Source organism: Branchiostoma floridae, chromosome 8 (assembly GCF_000003815.2).
Source record: "Branchiostoma floridae strain S238N-H82 chromosome 8, Bfl_VNyyK, whole genome shotgun sequence".
Taxonomy (NCBI): domain Eukaryota; kingdom Metazoa; phylum Chordata; class Leptocardii; order Amphioxiformes; family Branchiostomatidae; genus Branchiostoma; species Branchiostoma floridae.
In genome coordinates, this window is record NC_049986.1 from 20365352 (window position 1) to 20386489 (window position 21138).

At 42.2% G+C, this 21138-nt stretch overlaps 1 protein-coding gene across 1 annotated transcript; it reads right to left on the bottom strand.

Moving 5' to 3' along the window:
• Positions 1-263: 263 nt before the first annotated feature.
• On the bottom strand, positions 264-13698 carry LOC118420426 (UPF0764 protein C16orf89 homolog). Its single transcript, XM_035827216.1, has 7 exons — positions 13433-13698; positions 6229-6568; positions 4314-4425; positions 3652-3814; positions 2965-3151; positions 880-935; positions 264-390 (listed from the first exon to the last, which is right to left on the bottom strand). Exons 1-7 carry the CDS (start codon positions 13644-13646, stop codon positions 287-289), a joined length of 1176 nt encoding a protein of 391 aa, XP_035683109.1. The 5' UTR covers positions 13647-13698; the 3' UTR covers positions 264-286.
• Positions 13699-21138: the final 7440 nt, after the last annotated feature.

Genomic DNA, 21138 nt, shown 5'->3' on the forward strand with positions numbered 1-21138 from the left:
CACAAATCATTTGCAAAATTGTAAGAGAACTGGCGTACGTTTTGAGAGCCGGGGGGTGGGGGTGATTTTGAACATGAGTCAGGCTCTGATGCCGGGTAGATTGTTTATGTGACTCTGAAACTCTAGCTTTCAGTCGGCGTTCTTACAACTACTTGTCACACCTCATCTTTTCAAGCTAACATCTCCAGAAAGTATTGATAAGATCTTGATATAATCAAGTCGAACGTTAAGGAAACACATCAGAGAAAAATGGAATTTTAAATTTTTATTATACTTTGTTCAGACGTCAACCTTCTGTCCCCTCCCACCCGTACTCGGGATCCAGCATTACGCGTGCGTACATGGCCAGCAGTGCGGTACCCAGTCCACTCTTGTGAGACAGACAACCGTCTGGAAGGGAGACAAAATGTCTGTATGAGTAACGGAACTAGCCTCCATAGCAGGCTCTCTAGGGCCTTATTTTGGCTCATAATAAACTTTTGCTGGCCGTTTCTTTTTGTACTGGGTCGCTGGCCTTTTCTGAGGGCCGGCTGTCAGAAAAGGCCAGCAATCAGCGACCCAGTACAAAACGAAATGGCCAGCAAAAGTGTATTATAAGCCAAAAAAAAAGGCCCTTGAGAGCCTGCTATGGAGGCTATGCGGAACGGCATGTTATCGTATCTCTGACATCTGAGCGATTCGTTCAACTTTTAAAATGTAGGTCGTTAAATCCGTTCATTAGTCAGTGCTGCTTCGTTAGGCACTTACTCCTACAGCCACGTTAGCAAGCAAAAAGTTTAAGCCAGCTGCTGCTATGGAGGATGGTACTCCTATAGTACTATATGCATTCGTCTTATTCTGATACATAGTCGGTAATGATCATGCAAGAGAAAAACCAACCGTGCATTAGCCTTTCCACTAGGAGCCTTCTACTTGTCGGAGACCTCGTCTTTGGCCTGCAAGAAAATACGAAGACACAAACAACGGTGTAACATTTAAGGATTGTCTAATATTGCATATGAGGATGCAAGTTTCTGTATACGTAGTGTGGTATTTACATCTAGTAATGGGAAAAGGTTGTATGTCCGGGGGTAGTAGTAGCAGTCCTGGAGTGGCACTCAACAAATTCTGGCCCATGGTCTTCCAGCGTATCTGGCGGGTATTGGAAATGATAAGAGATGAGAGGTCAAATATGGATTCTGTGTCTGCTTCTCTCTCCTTCTCTCCCTAGAGCTCTCTCTCATATATACGTGCCTGTGTGCGCGTGTATGCACGGTGTACCGAAAGTGCGAAAAGGGACGAAAAGGAACGAAAAGGAACGAAAAGGAGCGAAAAGGAACGAAAAGGAAAGTACCGAAAGTGCGAAAAGGAACGAAAAGGAACGAAAAGATTGGATGGGAACGAAAAGGAAAGTACCGAAAGTGCGAAAAGGAACGAAAAGGAACGAAGCATGAAGCAAAGTGAAATAAAATCGATGGGAATATAAGGTAACGGTACTGTGATCGGCAAATGCATTTGAAACAGACTTTATTTTTGTATTTTTTGGCTTGTTCCACGAAATTCCTAGAGCTCCAATGGTTCAACGGCGAAGCGGCGGGAAAGTGCACGCGTGGAAATAGCTAGATACAAATCAAAGGCGATGGGCGGAGTCCTGAATAGTGCGTCCCGGGTTCCCACGCATGCTGTCACAGATCAAATTGGGGGGGGGGGGTTGAAAGCCGCTGAGTAGCGCGCTAGAAAACGTTTGACGGGTTGACATTCTGGTGTAGGTTATTTTTCTACGGTCCCAAAAATGTCACAAAATCGTTTTCTAGTGGTTCCGGCCTAAATTATAAGTAGCCCCGGGCAATCGGGACACCGTGTTGATTTCAATTTGAGGCCTGGTTCCAAAGACTTTTTCTGCCGAACCGCCACGGGAGACGTGAGTCGCCCGCCAGATCTCTCCGTAGTTTCCCAATATCCTTTGCACAAATTCCTCACGTTGGCCATTTCTTCCCGCAAAATGATTAATACTCATGGTACAACGTGAAGAAAACTCCTTGGTACAATGTATACATGTCTATCCTTTCACAGCTTTTCTTTTGTCGTGAACGAGCAAGAAGATATGTCTCCAGTCTCCAGAGAACCATGTTGTGGGCCCTGTTGAAGGGAGCTGTCATGCACGTGGGGCAGCAGTTTATTACCATATCCTTCCTGACCGGACTTCTATTAGACGTAAACAATCGCAGGTCATTTGCATGCGGCGCTCCCATCTTGGGAGAACAGAAGCCAACCAAATACAACAAGAACGCTACAATCTTGCCTCATTCTGAAAATGTATATTAATCGATATTTATCCATCACCCACCAGTAACTGAATGTTAGTCCTTACTTTCTTATCTCAGTTATGTTTCCTTGTATTTCGCTGATCTTCAGAGAATAATTTAGCCACACAAACACAACAGCCTAAAACAGCCCAGTAAAAATTTGATATTGCCAAATTCGGAGTAAAATTAAACACTTTTCATAGGCTTCTAACGCCCGCAGTACCGGTTCCTTATATTGATTTTATTTTAGTTTGCTGCATACTTCGTTCCTTTTCGTTTCTTTTCGCACTTTCTTTATTTGTTTGGCTGCACCGAACACACAGCCAGGGCTGCCCAACTAGCCTATGGCTATTACAAAGGGCTAGCCCTGCTGACAAACACATAAACAATACAAATTTAAAAAAAGAACATTTGTATGTACATGGTGTAAGATAACTTACATATCATCTAAAATGGAGTATATAACATCATATCATCGACAACAATATTTGCAATGAGAGGTCAGGGTCTGGGTTCGTTCCTTTTCGTTCCTTTTCGTTCCTTTTCGCACTTTCGGTAGACCCTGTCTGCATGTGTGTGTGCGTCCTGTTATGTGTCTGTGTACGTGTGTGTGTGTGAATCCGTTTGTCTAAACAAAGGCAGTTACAACTAAAAACATTCTACCCACACCACGTATTACCTGTGTTGTGTGCTGTCCTGATGACTGTGTGCGTGAAAAGGCAGACTGTGTAGCTGTTCCACTAGCTCGTCATCTTCCTCTGGCGCCTCCTTCCCGAAACAACCACCCGGCCTCTGCCACGTCATCACCTTCTGTAGCCAATCAGGGCGCAGGAAGTTTGTGTATCCCAGCATGCCACAGACCACAGCTGTGGGGTAAAAAGATCAAAACCATAGATGTAATAAAATGACTGGAGAAAAATCGTTTTACCTGTTCATTCAAGTACAAATGATACGTTTTAGAAGAACTTCGCCACACCAAAAGTGTTCTTACATGCTCTTACATCTTCTTTCAACTATACACATTCTTTCAGCAATCGGCAAGTAATAGGTGAGATAAACTGCCAAATCGCAATGGACCTACCTAGATTGGCCTGCCCCAATACGTGAAAATTAAGTTCATTAATACGTCGAAGAAGTACTAAGAAGATACGCAAAAAAAGTTACTCAAGCAACTGGATATCTATATCCAAACCGCTCATTAATGTCTATAACCAAACCGCCCCTAAAAGGGAAATGTCAGCCCGGTTTTATTAGCAGAGCTGTCACAAGGCGTATTGTATAGACAGCGGGGAAGCTATGAGTAGAATCATGCAGGTGAAACAGAGTAGTCTTTAATACATGGTGTTGTATTCTCTCTGTACATTACCTTGCTCCATGAAGAGGTCCTGTTCCGGCTGCGGAGGACCGTGCCTTGCCAGGAGTTCTGCCTGAGACAAGATGGACGTACACAATCTGCGCTGCATGCCGGGAACGCCCTCCAGGAAACCCTGCTGTCGGGCATAGTCATTTAACTCGTTTGTGCATCCGACCTGTGAGGGGTGGGCAGAATTTGGTCAAGTAAGAAAGTACGTCTTAAACCAAATAATGGAAGGAAGGTACAAAGGATCCCTGAGATCCGATTCGTGGTCAGGATAGTACGTCGTTACCGGTGATTTACCATGTGGTATTCTTTATAGAGAGAACTTTATTGCACGACATTTGTACATGTTACAATGCCTGGCAACAACTATTACATAATACATTGCTTCTCTACTCGAATGCTTCATTCTTGCACAGCGACATCATGTTTTTGGACGAGTTGGTGTATTTGTGCAGTATAGATATCTGTAAGTTCTGTTCTCTGGGTTCGCTTTTCTTTTATCAGGAGCGTCAGGCTGGCTAATCTCCTGTTTTAGCTGTCTAAACAGTGTGCATCTCTAGCTGGATCTGTTGATGAGGACTGGATTTTGATATAATACGCACAAATACCACTCAGTATGTTTCCAACACAAAGAAAAGGAATGGTAACTCATACGAAAGTTTCCTCACGTGTTCTGCCAGTACCGTGTACAGCAGCTGGTGCGTGATGATGTAACCAGACGTGTCCGGGATGGTTATCAATCTCCAGCACCGCTCTGTGATGGTGCAGCGGACCTCTTTCCTACAGGACAATCATTTCAACAGGTGTCGAGAAAAATGTTAGTTAGACATCCGACAGTCGAACGGAATTGGATCTTAGTTGTGAGCTGGCTACTTACGCGTCGCGCTAAAGTGGTGCAACCAGTTTCCAGCACCGCTCAGTGATGGTGGAGCGCACCTCTTTTCTACAGGAGAATCATTTCAACATGCGTCGAGAAAAGTTAGGCATTCGGGTATTATTACGCCAAATAGTAGGCTGAAGAAAGATTGAACTATGTGCAATAATTCACATCTTTTTAGTTCCGAGCAATTTTCAATATGTTAGTTGTCTGTTCCTCGCATCACACAAAGTGACGAGGCAGCCAAACTAGGATGAAAGCCATCAATCTTTCCATTTCAGCCCACCAGAGTGAATCACTTTGTCGCGACGTAAAAGTCACCAGCTTACAACTCAGGCCCTTTTCTCACCAGACAGAGATCGGTAAGCCACCCGTGAGCGACCATTGCGTGAAAAATCTGAATTGTGACCCTTTACCACAATGTATTATTGAATAAAAAGTACAGAAAATTGCAGTGCTTAACTTCCTTGCAACACAAATGTACACATCAAATTATAATTAATTATAATCAATAGTGGCTATTAAAAGTTTGACCCGGTGCATGTGCTCGATATATAAAAGCTTGCCATTGCACTCTGATTACTACTATAACACAGAGGAGCGTCCATGATAATTTTTTGGGGAAAAGACAGCAATACATTGCAAAAGATCTGACTTTGTATCAAGGAAATTCTTTGAGTGACCTGTCAAAAATTTGTTCGCAGCTTTTAATGGAAACGGGATGTTACACCACTTTATCGCGACGCGCACTGTCGCCAGCTCGCAACCGAGATCCCATCACGCTCGGCTGTCGGTGGCGAGGGAAAAGGGAAATGGTTTTGCAGAGATAAGTGGGGATACACTAATCCAATTGAGAGGCTGTTGTAGTGGGCGAAATGTGCAGTGATTTGGAGCGGCGAGACCGGCTGGTGATGCCGGGACCTGAGCGGGGAAGGGTGAACTGGATGATGGAGGAGTATGGAACCCCAGGAGAATAGGGGTCTCAGGGTGAGACAGCTTAATGTGGGATTTGTAAAGTGGGACGTACGCTCTCTCCGGAACGGAATTTTATGGAAGAATCGGCGCAAGGATTTTGTCATTGCAATGGTGGAAGGCATTTAGGACTTAAGAGACTCATACTTTTGGTCTGCTTTACAACTTTACGTCAATAATACAATCCCCTAAAACGAACTTATTTCTTTTAATTCTAATTGGCTTTATTCATATAACTTCAACTTCAAAGATTTCTTTCTAAACCCAACCACTCCGTAGAAGCTAGAAAGTTATAAAACTTAACGATTTAGCACCAAACATCTGCTTTGAGGTTAGAGGTCCGCCCTTATTAACTTTCACTCCTAACTCTTCTTTTTTTTTTTCTAAATCATGTTCGTAGGGCCTGATGTTACCATCATGTTGATGAAGGGTGGCCCATAGCGATAACTGTAGCAGCGTCTCTTCTCCCTAAGTCAGAAACATCAAGCTTAAGCAAGCTTGACTTCACTGACTCAATAGGCGAAGCAGGGGTTACGAGGCTGCTCGGGAAATTCCCTACCCCATTTTGGCCGGAATGGTTTCTTTTCTTGGGGAAACTTAAAAATTATACACTCATATAATGTGGAAAAAGTATTAGAAAAAATGTAATACGATAAAAAAATAAGACACTGAAGGAAACCAAGGAAACTTAATAGTTTGTTAGCGTTTCTTAACTTTTGTTTTAACCAACTTACTTGTCGTGCCCTCGGATCTTACTCCCCATCATGTAGGACATGCACTTGTCGCTCTCTTCCTCGTTAAAAGTCGGCAGGCGTTTTTTAACAGACGGGTTGTACTGTGCGTACCCGTCTGTTTCCAAAGTCCTGGGAAACGCCTCAATAATGTACGGTTTGTTCACCACCTCCAGAAACTGTTCGTAATACCCAGGATTCCTGGCGTCTATTTCCGGTAGCGTCCGGTTTGCGGCGTCCGAGATCTCCTCCAGGACTTGCCGCAAGTCGTCCAGAACAGTGTCGTAAACTCCCAGCCGCTGTTCGTCATCTCTGCACGACTCCAGCAGAAGGATCAGCTGACCTGGAAAATAGAGAATCACGGATCGATGGAAGGAAATAGAATAATCGGGAAGGGATCCGTGGAAAATGAAGCCATCCCGAGCCGATTTACCGCCCCCTGGTTTACCCAACTCGGCGGAAAAGTGAATCAGATACAGCAACAATGTCATAGCTTTGAGCGGGAGATGCTTCTATACGTGACTCCCAGTTGTATTTTCTCATTTTCGTATCATTTGAACCGCAAGGTAAATTAAAAGGCAAATGATCTTGATTTAGTTTTAGCTCACTGAAGAGTCTTTCAGTGCAGTGGTCGTGACAGAGAGGACAGACACTATATCTATTTACAGTATTTACAAGTTGATTGACATTGTACGGGGAAATTCCCCTAGCTCTTTTCGACAGGCACAATGAGCAGTGGGCAAAAGTACAGCTTAACGTCCCGTCCAAAGGATTGTAACCCTTTCTGGCAGCCTGAATGTCGGTTGAACAATACAGCCAGAATCTAACACACGGCTTCTAGCTTCCAGAGGCAGGGAGCACTGACTACACACGCTACAATGCCAGAACAAAGTTTTATTCTGTGAGAAGATTAAAGCCTGGTATGCGCAGACAGCCGGACCGCTGCCGCCGGTGACAGGTATATCATTACAGATGGGTGTGAGATAACGTCCCACCGTAAGGACTGCAACCCTTTCCGGTAGCGTGTATGTCGAGTGCGGCACACAGCCGGAATCGACCTCACGGCTTCTAGGTCCAGAGGCATGGTCGCTAACCACTGGACTACGCATGCTACAATGCCAGAACAAAGTTCTGTTCTACGAGAAGTAAAAAGCCAGGCAGACAGCCTGTCCACTACCGCCGGTGATAGGTATATTATTACAGATGGAGCTCAGATAAAACCTACATGTACAGGACGCTGGGAACGTGCCCATCTGTTAAGCTCTCGTACCCGGGGCGATGCACCCGGTCTCCAGGGTTACCAAACAATAGACTTGTATCTGATAACTGTTCCACAGAACGAGACATCCATAACGCCTATATAACATAACCTCAGGCTGGTTATATTTCATGCACTTCTGACAGGGGTTTCAAGGTAAAATTACTGCACTTTCATCTATCTAGATTTCCCCCCGGGAGAGAGAGATTTTTCAATTACAGCAATATGTGTGGCCGACCTTGGAGCAACCTTCGCTGGTTAATGATTATTTTTAATGAAATATGGCATGAGATATGCTATCGTCATTCTCTTGTGCCCTGATATTAAGGTATTTAGTCTGCATTTAGGTCGTCAGTTATAAATTGGTTCTCTAAAGTTAATAGATACAAACTTAAGGCTGCTGTCTTACTTGTGATAACTTCACAAGTGCCTTGATTAACATTCTTACATTTAAGAATGCGCTAATTTCACAAATACATGATGCCAACATGGCATATATCCATCAAAATCATATCTGTGTATTTGATATCTAAATGTCGTATTCTATGTTTGATATCTTATTAATACCTTAATACCGACGTTGTATACGGGTACAACATAAATAGAGCCTACTGTGAATCGCACAGAAATATCTCCCTGAAAACATATGACATCGACATTATACATATCCATACAAAATTCATAATCTGTCTATATATATATATATATATATTTGATATCTCATTACTGCATCCAACATCTTATACCGTCGAGTACAAGATAAATAGAAACAACACAAACCATGAATAGCACAGAGGTATCACCTTCAAAACATATAACATCGATATCATACATATCCACACAAAACAATAAAATCGGCCTATATATTTGATATCTCACTTCTGCTTCCGACATGGTATACGAGTGACCTACTGGTGCTATTTACACGGATCCGCTGAAATGGATCATACGTATCCATACAAAGATTGCACTCCGTCCATACATTTTGTATCTCACTTCTGCCTCCGACATGGTATACGAATGACCTACTGGTCCTATTTACACGATCTGCTGAACCCCATAATTCCTGACCCGTACCGACGCAGCTAGACTGTTTAATCTGACGGAAAATAAGTCGTTATTTTCCGCCGCAGGTGCCTGGACCTCACGCCACCCGCGGCACGAGCCATGATCGATAGTTCGGTACAATATTTCTATATCATACCGAAATTACTCCGTGATTGCGGCACGGCTTTGGTGAGCTCGGATCGAAATCAGCGGATCTCCATTTTAGCCGGCGGTGCGATTATTTCCTTCTGCGTGACAGCTTAATTAAAGTTCGTGGACACGTGGCTGATGTATGAACGTAGCTGATGGAATGCCCGCATTCGTCATGTTTTAATTAAAACAGAAGTTTGTGATCCGCGAAACGGGGATATGGCAAGGTTGAGTTCGACAACTGTTGTTCGCCTCGGCTGGAAAACAAGATTTAAACCTGGACTAACTCGGTATTTAACCGTCCTTGTAGTTGCTCATAAAGTGCCATATCCGGTAGATATATTTTTCCTAGTGTTAGTTAAAAGTTTTGAAAAAAATGATATTCAAACTTTCAGTGAGACCTTTGCTTACATGGTAGACCAAAAGGTAGATAGCAAGAGGGATATCTCTGTCGCCGAGAAAGAGGAAGAAATGTTTTCAAAGTATTTTAAATTTTTAAGAGGTTAAAAAGGTCTTGATATTAAAACTTTTAGTGAGGCTGCTGCTTACATTGTAAACCAAGAAGTAAAAAGCGAGCGTAGAGAGAGAGGGATATCTTTGTGGCCGAAGAGGAAGAAATGATTTCTAAGTATTTTCAAAGGTGACTTCCCTGAAGCTATTTATGTGTTGCACCATCAATCATACTGCGTGTACAATCCCTCTCGATGATTATAGTTCACATTGCAATTTTCCCCAGACGTTTACAACATGACATTTATGGCTGCAAATCTGATCGATGACATACCCAAGGACAAAAGCATGGTTGTAGACTGTAGTAACGATGGCGACGTTGGAAAATGAAACACTGCTGTTGACGAGAAACTATAACTTTCAGTTATGGTAACATATGGTAAAACAACATATCCATAACCATGATTCCTTTTTATGGTGGAATCGATGCATATGTTTTATATGGCACAATGCAGAGGCCCAATAGCCTCCCTGTCAAACTTACAAACTCACTGAAGCTGTACAGAGGTGGTTATGACCTTGACTCTTTTACCATGTGGCATACATGTATCCATCAGCTTAAGAATCCTTACACTTTAGAGGATCCCAGTGGGGTTTCACAATACAATGATAGAGAACTTCATAGACACCTCATCAGAATTTTATCAACTTGTAGCGAATTCTGAGCGATGACGGTGATTAGACTATTCTTTACTTCTAAACTGTTTTACGGCGTGCGCCATTTGTATTCATCCGCTGCAAAACCCTAGTCAGCCCTGGCAATCAATCTACCGTCGGGAGAGAATACAATGCAAAGAATTCAAGCGACAGAAGTACAAAATACACCGACTTACGGAGAAGTTTTAAAGGTGTTGGTAGTTAGGCCAACTGATTTTTAATTGGTTTACTCATGACACACTTTATAGGATTTAATTCGGAGAAAAATCCCTTCAATAATAGAAATCTTATAACATTTAGATAGACCTCCTGTCTGTCATGCGTGACAGAGCCGCCTGGAGGAACTTTATTGTGTCACCGGAAGGATGACCTGAACTGAACTGAATCCAGTAACAGCCTACTGAGTTGAAATCACCATCAACTCATAGAATAGGCCTGAAGCTTCCGGGAATTTAAACTGTAATTGTTTTACAGTGTGAGCCATATGTATCCATCCGCACCGATCCAATACACATTAGAGAATTGATGTGTAAAAGGCAGAGTGATGAGGATACAAGGACAGAGACCTCCGTCGAGACACTGACAGAATCACATAAACTCGCAGTGAAGCCCTGGAGCTTCCGGGAGTTATAACTGTAATTGTTTTACAGCGTGAGCCATATGTATCCATCCGCACCAATCCCTTGCACATTAGCGAATCGATACTCCAGAGGGGTGAAGGTACAATGGCAAAGAACTTCAGGGACACCTCGTCAGATCAGAATAATATCAACTTGAAACAGAGTTCTAAAGATTCCGGGAATTTAAACTCTAATTGTTTTACAGCATGAGCCATATGTATCCATCCGCACAAATCCCTCTCATATTAGCGAATCAATACTCCAGAGGGCTGAGGGTACAATGACAAAGAACTTCAGGGACACCCCGTCAGAAGCATATCAACTCGCACCGGAGTCCTAAAGCTTCCGGGAATTAAAAACTCCGGGAATATTGAATCCCTGCTCCACACACGGCGCCAGGAGGCATCTCACACATTACGCCAGCGCAAAAGGGTCAATAGAACAGCACGCGCCCCCGCCGCAGTAAGTGTGTGTTTGGAAGGAACAGAATGATTTCTCAGATCCCATAATGGATTTTCAAAGTCGAGTGAGTGTCCCGGATCCTTCTGACTTCGGCACTGACGTCCCATCCATCATACCTGTCAACAAGGCGTGGGGCGCTCTCTTAGGGTCTCGTTGGTGGGAAGTGCGGTACTGGCTATTTCCTAGGCCGTTCTTACAAAATGCTTTATACAGAACCATTACATAATCGCTTGTGGATACGGAACAGTCAGTATTAACCTGAAGAATGTGCAATTGTAGATGAGAGTACAATGACAGAGAACAGAGAGCGATAATGGCTATTTCCTAGGTCGTTCTTACGAAACGTTTTGTATGGAACTATTACATAATCACCAGAGAATAAGAACCAAACAGCATTGCCCTGGCGAAGGTGGCATATGGTTATCGGAGAGTTTGTTTGTGAATTTGTGCCTGTACAAATAACTTTGTTAATTGACCTCAAATTATCCTAGAGGCGTATTGGGGACAATGGTTCCTGGCCTACGTTCTAAGAAACCAAAGCAGAATTATACCTTTTCCAACCTGCGCCTCATGATGTCCCACTATATTACGTATTTAAGACTTAGATATAACAGAGAGATATCAGTTTGGCAGGGATTCCTATTTGTCTATGGATGACAATTGACTGAAGGTTATTGGGAGCTGCTCCCGCACATGTAGGTGTCACAGGGGTCAAACGAGGTCATGTTCCGTATCAACAAACGGTTACAGCTAATAGATGGATGGAGGGAAGCTCCGGAGGAGGACGTCGATGCAGGAGGAGCACAGGTCAAATGTAGGGAGGAACAATTTAATACGAACTATCGATACAACTGATGGGGACGTGGGCTGGCTTATTTGGTCCAGAGCCATGGGTTCGAATACTGTAATGCTGTCGATCTTGTGCTTTTAGAGAAGGCACTTCACACGACTTTACTCACTCAACGTAGGTGTACAAATGGGTACCTGACTCCAGTTGGAAAGGAAAAAAGGCAATGAAAGGATGTCTAGGGATAACCTCCACCTCTCGATACCGTGTCTTATTAAGAACAGTTTGTAATAACGCACTGCCCTCACGGCCTCTAAGAGTGTCACAGGACTACCTTTAGCCTTTATCATTATCGATACAGTTCTTTAATCTTAAAACGTGTTGACACAAGCTCGGAGTCGGAGGAAATGGGCAGTTCCCCCAAACAGTGAAGAGCTGGGAAAGTAACATATGCAGGCAAATATACAATATTTACCTTTACATGGTTAATCCAAACAAAGTGCTGCTCCCTTTACTCAAACACACTCATATGCATAATGATCAACCCCTCCAGTTCGGTCCTGCCACTTGCTATATACTATAATTGAACACCACAAGGTATGTGATATAACCGTGGTGATAACCGTTTGGTCAAAGATATTGATCATTTCAACCCAAAAGCCAACCAGTAATGAAATCAAAGAACAATTCTGAAAATGATCGATTTTCTATTTCAGCCTGAATGTTTAGCCAGTAACTTGGTTATGTTTTGGCGAATCTCTTGGCAGAATAGACATGTTCGGATTCCCTTGACAGCAATTGTTTTTTTCATTACGCTTTTCTTATCAGTAAAAATCAAGTTTTGATTTATTGCTTCAAGTTGGTAAATTGGTGTCACCTTCCCTTGGTATAAGACATTGTAATGTCATTTCTGGCCTCCAGCGTTACGTGTAAAAGCCCCTAGGAGTTTTTTTCTGAGAATGCATCCTGCGAAAAATCCATTAGTAGAACCTCGGGTAGACATTTGCTTCCTTTTAGACCTACGCACTTTGTGTAATGGTGACACCCTAGGCGATGGAGTACTTTGTAATGTAGCGCCCAGATTCCACTTTTCTAGGACGTTTTCCCGTACATAGGGAATGGCCGCTCCGAGTTCAATGTTCGCAGTATATGCCATAAGGCATTGCACATGGCCTTGAAATACATGAATTCCAAAGAAAGAAGAAAAAGAATTGACGTAGCGACATATACGTAAGAGTATCTATAGTAGTTAAGGCAGTGCCATTATATCCATTATATTCGATTCCAAAGTTCTTCTCTTTTTTTTTTGTTCTCAAACACTTAAAATGTATATTTTAGTCAATACAACGGGAAACATTAAGCACTAGGACAGGCATACCGACTTACTTTCCGCAGTATGTTTCCTTTATGCACACATCTTAGATCAACTCCTGTTTCAGTGATACGATTATTTGAGACTAATGTATGGTTCACCTCAACATACGCCAGTCATTAGATAATATAATCGGGAGATCTCTTTTTGCATGTTCTTACACTATGGGCTAAATGCTTCAATACTAGTACATGTAATACTAAAGACTAGATACTTTTATAAGTACTGATACAAGCGAACAGTTGGATGAACAAAACATCTGGAGCTGTGCTATCACTACAAGTAAATGTAGTACTTGTATAAACAAGTGTATACGAACTCATATTGACAAAAATCGCACTCACCTTCCGCTACGCGTAGCCCGTATAGTCCGTCCAAGTTGGTCTCCGTGTAGGAGTCGCTGAAGAACCGTACCGCGCGCTGCAAGGCCTCCGTCACGGCGCGTACCTCGGTGCCATCCCTGCCGCCGGCCTCGTGCGTGTCCGCTCGAACCCCGCTACCGGCCGGGGACCCGCCACTGATCAGCGGGAGCAACAGAAGGACCGTGCCGAGCACCATATTGTTGTCATTCCGTCTTGCGTACTCGTACAACTGACCTTTTACTCCGCCGTATATACTCACGGCTTCACGCGAGTACGGGCAGAGAGAATGGGAGCAGTTGGTTGCCGTCACTCTGAATTACTTGCAGATAACACTTATGCACTTCATGTTGTAGGAAGGGGGATATTTGTTTGTTGTCATTCAGTCCCGCGTACTCATACAACTGACCTTTACTCCGCCATATATATACTCACGGCTTCACACGAGTACAGGCGGTGGGAATGGGAGCAGCTGGTTGTCGTCACTCTGAATTACTTGCAGATAACACTCACGCACTCCGTATGCACACATATTGTAAGAAGTGGAATATTTGTTTGGCGTCATTCCGTCCTGCGTACTGGTACAACTGACCTTTTACTCCGCCGTATATACTCACGGCTTCACACGAGTACAGGCGGTGGGAATGGGAGCAGTTGGTTGTCGGCACTCTGAATTACTTGCAGATAACACTTACGCACTACATGTTGTAGGAAGGGGGATATTTGTTTGTCGTTATTCCGTCCCGCGTACCTGTACGACTGACCTTTACTCCGCCGTACTAGCGGCTTCACGCGAACAGGCAGGGGCAATTGGAGTATCTGTTTGTCGTCATTATATGTTACTACATGTAGTTAGCATTCACGCACGCCGTAAGTACACGTGACCAGAAGGGGAATATTTGTTTGTCGTCATTATAGACTACTAAATTTAGATAACGCGCACTCCGTATGCACACATGTGACAGGAAGGGGATATTTGTGTGTCATCATTCTAGATTACATGGATGACACTCTAATTCCACTAGGGCGACAACCTCGCTACGATTGGGCTGTATTGTCCTTAAATTGGACTTACCCAGATTTTCGACTGAACAGCTCCAATCTCTCCAATTTTCGTGTTGGACATTGCAGTTTAACTTTTCCAGAAAGTCTGACATCCAGACTAGGTGAAATACACTGAAGAATGGCAATGCCGGTAAGCAAATACATAAATGTAACAGATCGCTCAAAGAGTTTCATAGATAAACTCGATTTTTCCACGCGTTGATATTCCAATCGTGAAGCCAAGAGCTAAACAAATTTCAATTTCGGTCGCAGTGGGGCTAAAGGCACACAAAACTAGATTTAGTTCGCAATGGCATCGTGCATGGATGTGTTGACGTGAGGAAGTAAATATGCCAGAAGCTTTTAGAAATTGATAAAATAAACGTTCAAGACTGTAGGAAGGGCAATATTGTGTTTGTCGTCATTCTAGATTACAAGATTACACTTCCATTTCTTTGGTGCGGCGTTCTCGCTAATTGCATAGGGCCCTAATCGCATAGGGAGTTTCATAGATAAAAGCGATTGTTTTGCTTAGTATAAGATATTTCAATTTTGAAATCAAGAGTTACACCCATCTATATTTCGGTCGCAACCAGATACAGGTACACAGAACTGAATTTAGTTCGCAATGGCATCATGCATAGATGTGCTGACGTAAGGAAGTAGAAATGTCAGAAGCTTTTAGAAGTTAATGAAATAAACTTTCAAGACTGTGTGCATGGAGGGCAAATGGAAACGCATCAACCAATAAGTGATCCGTGTCAGCCTAGAAAAGACACGCATGGCTTACAGATGAATAGCCGTTAACTCAACGAAACATAACCAACATTTGCTGCATGCCTGTGAAAAAGGTACGTGCTTTATATGTGTGAATGCACCAATCTCAATAACTTGGAAAGAGGGGACATGCTACTGTCCTTACGGTCCAATGCACAAAACAATGACATTGTCGAACCAAGGAGGGTATAACATCTTTGTCTTAACGACAAGGAATGGGGGTTGAATAAATACTAACATCGTTAATTTTACTAAGCACAGGAGTTTCGTTGACCTTTGACCCAATTGCAAAGGCTGTGACGTAATTACTAAAGGGTCAGACTTATGTTTGAACATTGTCAGCTGACATCTTCCCACATGTTATCAGCCATATCCACACAAATTTAGTCTGTCAAACAGGTTACTTCCTATAGAAGCATTTCCAATGCAACCTTTTAATCGACAATGTAGGGGATCTAAAGAAAAGGAAAAGTGCAGTTTAGCACATTCGGACTTTATTGGTTTTAGTACGTGACCAAGTTCTGTATGCCTAAGGCCATACTTTGTACTATGTACATTGAATGTAACTCATCATTCTAAGGCCTCCTGTCCACTAGACAGAGACCGCACTGCGACGTAGATTGTACTATTTTATCATTCTATTTATAGTGGGAATAACATTAAAAATGGAAATTATGAATGAAAAGACAACAAAACAAATTGTATTTAATGAATGTATTTTGATATTTAGTTAACGTTTAACCCAATGTACCAATTGCTATGTATGTATTCATGTGTGGGCCACAACACCAGCATACTGCTGCCTGTGACCCACTTGTATTGTACTGTTTGCAATTTCAAATCAAATCAAATCAATCAAATCAAACTGTAAAGTTATTCCTCTTTTATCTATAAAATTCGCCAACCACACTGTCGAATCCTTAAGCCCGATCAAGGTCACCGTGCTAGTGAAATGGGGGCCTAAGAACTATTTCTACATCCAAACCTTGACAGCTAGGTCCACCTTATCTTTCATTACTCCTATCTATAGTATACGTCCGTCTTTATTTGGTATTTCCCTCTCGTGTCCTTTGATGTGTTTTTTTATTACCCCGTACTTTCCATCTCTTCCTTTCCTTTCCTAGTGGCAGAGACATTTATCAGTTCTCACGTGGGACCCCGCCTCCACAATCACCCACCCTGCTCGTCCCGGGAACTGTCATCGTTACAAATGGCGTGTCATTGTACGAAAAATGAACAGGCTTTTCAATTACCCTAGATACAGTGCTGGAGCCTAACTAATAACCGAGACGTAACAACAACGTCTTCAACAATTTTTGAGACATCTATTTTTAATTTGCTTGAAGTATTGAGCAATGTCAAATTAGTACAGTAGCTGTAAATGTAGAAACTTTCGCAGTTTTTGCGGTATTCGCTTCACCGCGAACTTAAAACCACCGGCAGTAAGAGTCTAAAGTGTATGGTGCTACCGCGAACTAACAACCACCTTTTTTTCACTGTCGTAACTTTAGAATATTTTTGAACAATCATAGTTTTTTTCGTGTATTCCAAGATTGAATTTAGTCTTCATTATGCCCTACTTCAATGGTTAATCACTTCAAGCGCCTTTGTTTTAGTCAGAAGCGATCAGCCATCAACCCCTAACCGAGACGGGGGACGATGTAGATTACCCGACAAATTTTCCCCTTTACACCAAAGGTCATTCACTACAGTCTTCGGGTCATATTGAATTGAGAGGGCCAGAGGACTCATCGAGAACTTGCTTTTAAGAGCTTTACTCTGAATACGAAAACTACGGATACAGCGTATAAAATTAAAATAATTTCTATAACGATCCCATGCCGAGTGCATTTCTGACATAAACATAAGGTAGAAGAAGATTGAAGACCTTATGCTCCACAATCTGTTATAATGTCGGTCCATTCACAGTTGATCTGACAAATGTATCGCTGCCACGCGTATCATAAGGAAGAAGAATCTGCCGGCACAATCTTTCCTCGTTCCCGCGCTCCTGAGAACACGTGTCGAGCGGCGCAGATAGCGGCGGGGATTTCCCTTTAGACATCATCATCGCGTTATTATACAGTCATATCAACTCACGCACCGAATGGATGGGATTGCGGCAGGGGCAGGGGAAAGGGTTGGTTCTGGTTCTTTCTGTTAAGTTTTGCAATATCTAAACGTTATTGCATCAGAACGGTGTGCTTTATAAAGACGGTGGGCGTTATATACTTCCGGGCACGTTTGACCAATCGCTGACGACACGTATCCGGAAGATCATGTGTTACTAAGATCACGTGTCTGTAATTCTCGAGAGTTATTGGTCATCAGTATTGATCCTGAAGAAGGCGACAGTGGTGGTTGAAAATTTGATCCCTGTGTACTTTGTGTTGGAAGAATATTTATCTTTATAATATGACTACTAACACGGATGAGCTTCCATGATAATCTAAAACATTATTGTTGTTGACATACTTTGAATGTCATAAAGGGGCTTTTGTAAGTGAATTGCGGCGACCATGCAAAAATGTGAATTCAAATACGACTTAGTAAATTAACATTTAACTTTTTTCTGTAGCAGAAAAGGCATGTAAAATCTGTGGCAGAAAAGTCATCAAAAAAACTTTGTTTAAAGTTTGTTTCTCGTTTTGTTCGTTTGTTTATGCCTAGCTTGCTCCTTGCAGAGGGCTAAATCAAATTTATGATGATTAATTACTTTAAACATCTAGATCAGCAACCTAGATCCCTGATGCACACAACCGATGTCTTCCCGGGCGAAAGTTTATAGGATGATTTTGTGAGTAATTAATCATACACTTCTCACCCCGCACATGTCGTCTGTCATTGTCATTAGATGATAACATTACTGCCTTTGGTGAAACTTATCGATTACGACTCGCACTGATAACCCAATATGTTCACAAGGTGATTACAAACTTATCGATTCAAAATGAGACTGTAGTTACATGATGCGGACCACACTTTTTTAATCACAGTACTATGATGTTTAAAAAAAAAAACGTTATCTTTGTGTTCATTTGTCATCTAGTCTAGTTTTAACCCTATTCAGACCGGGTGGGGTGGGGGCTTTTGAGGCCCGCGCCAACTTCGATGTCCTATAACGCCAGAACGGCTTACGCTAGAGCCACTAAATTTGGTGAGTTTTCCTGAAATATTGTTGGCAACAATTTCACGAAGTTTGAAAAAAAAATCCATTTTTTCGTGTTGCCATGGCAACCGTTTGTTGACAGGCAGTTTTGCCAAAAATCACTATTTTTGGTTCTAACAATGTATTTTCCACATTTATTTGCTATACTACTGCTATTTTGTTACATAAGTAAAATCTTATATTATTAAGCATATCTTTCATAATTATATATGCATAAATTATGCTAATTTGATGACGTCACCAGCCCAAAATCCAAGATGGCGGACCGTATGGCCAGATCAAGAATAACAAGCTAATTGTCTCATAAAATGTGTAACTACCTGGTATTTTTTCATCAGAAACCATCTAAATGAATGAATTTAGTCTATTTCCATTGCCCTTTGTGATTATTTGTTGCAAAAAAAGTATTTTTAAAAATTCCAGGTGGTGGATATAATATGGCGGAGCCAAACTGGTATCTTAGATGTGCATGACGTCAATTTATGACGTCATTTTGACGTCATTGATGTTGCTATTGGCAACGCAAGTCGTAATAAGCATTAATATTCTGTTATCTGGACTTGTTGTTACATTTTCGTAGCATAACTTGAATTTTTCTGAGAATACCCTTTTTCCATGGGTCCGGCCATCATTATCAAATTGATGACGTCATAATTACGTCATCTTACGTCAACGTAACGTCAAACGTCAAAGACTTGTCAGATATTATGTCGGCATCATGTCCTAAAAAATTGGTGGCCCTACGGCACGTCGTGATAGAGTTATAGGACTTAGAAGTGGAGGGCCTCAAAAGCACCCCCCCCCCCGGTCCAGGGATGACCAAAAAAGCCCGGTCTGAATAGGGTTAAATTACTGTATAAGTTTAGGTTTTGTCCTTTTCATCCATTATACCACATGTGTTCATTTGTACATTTAGCCTACAGGCATGAACATGCAATACAAATAATCATCATCAAGAGCAACAATTTCCAATGAGGGTATTTTCCAACGCTGCTATAAAGGTCAGAAAGTCTTAAAGTCAGAAGACTCAAATATTACCACCCGGATGTTGTGTTTAGTTGAAAATCATTTTATTGGTTACAGGATTAATAGCGGTAAATTTGCAAACTTGCAAAATTTACATGTTACTCCGTTCATGTCAAGGGTTTTGTGGAATCTCTCCCTTCAGTGGTTTCATTGTTTGTAATGGACTTGCATAGTAAATCTTAGTGCATTATGACATGTGACAACCCCTGCGTGGTATATATAGGAAAATATATTAAAGATTGTCTAGATGATGAAAATTACCCAGTTGATTGTAACAGACAGATCTCATCCAATACTATGCACTCTTGTATTAATTAGATTAGCCTTATGGAACAGTATGTATATATTAGTAGATGTTATGCTTCTTCCTTGAACAATCATTGTAAAGTTATCACTATTATTTAAGTCTTCTAGTCTTGGGTCACTTCACTTTTGCTTGCTATGATGCTTTCTGTATCTGAGTAAATGAATGCAGCAGGTATGAATTGACGGCGTGTTCCACAAATGTGGACAAGGTCACACACTTTGAATGGCGTTGTTAAGAAATTTGTGCAGTCTAAAGTTAGCTGGTGATAAGTCGTCTGAAGTTGTCCTGTGAAGAAGAATAGACGATTTATGCTACAGCTGTGTACATGGTAAGGCTGTCTTGGCTGTAGTAATTAAGGACTAACTAGGCAAAGATCAAATCACCCGGATGAAAGCCTGACGTACCTCCATCTTGTATCATCCACACGGTGACTTGCTTTCCCCCGGACGATAGACCTATTGCAATCCCCGTCTTGTATTCAGAAAGAAGAAAGGGTATGTCATCCCGCAAGGGGCGGTATAACCCAAACAGTGCGTTTTAACACCGTATGCCTCTATTCACCTAACCTCACTAGTGCATTTAACATCAACCTCTGTTATGATCTGATCATCACTGCACTTTAAACCTCGAAATCGTCATGAAGTAACTCTCTCTCTCTCTCTTCCCCCTCTCTCTCTCTCACCTCTCTCTCTCTCTCTCTCTCTCTCTCTCTCCCTCTCTCTCTCTCTCTCTGTGCCTGTGTGTGGATGTGTGTGTGGATGTTTTTTTGTGTGTGATTTGATTTCACTCATTTGGCTTTATACAGAGAAATACAGCCAGGGCTGCCCAACTAGCCGGAGGCTATTATTAAGGGCCTGCTCTGGTAACTGGACAATATACAGCTAACAATATCTGCGTTCACCGATACATGTTTATGAGACTTGGTGATTAAAGCTGTTAGAATAATATACTGGCTGAAAAGTCGGTGAAAAGTATGTTGTCTGTCGTTCAGCTACAATGTAGTAAAAAGCACTATTAATTGGCTCTATGTTGTACTGAACTGTGAACACCGTTAGGCTCCGTGAAGACCGGTAATTAAAGTATATCGAAGTGAGATTACGTTATCGACTATTTCTGGAATCAGACATTCGAGTGGGCTGATGACTTATCGCTAATTAGGACTCTCTGGAGCGGGATCGATTTTACAATCCGTCATTCCGTGCCGAGGAAGTCTCCAAATTACTAGAACTAAAGTTTCTTAGAAGTTGTCCTAGTGATCTTCTGTTGCTATGTAGAGCGCTGTCATTGTTCTTGTACCTTTTAACCAAAGTCTTGATATCACAGGTAGTGAGTTCCCCGTGGGTCGTCGTGTTCATGCTTTGGTCTATT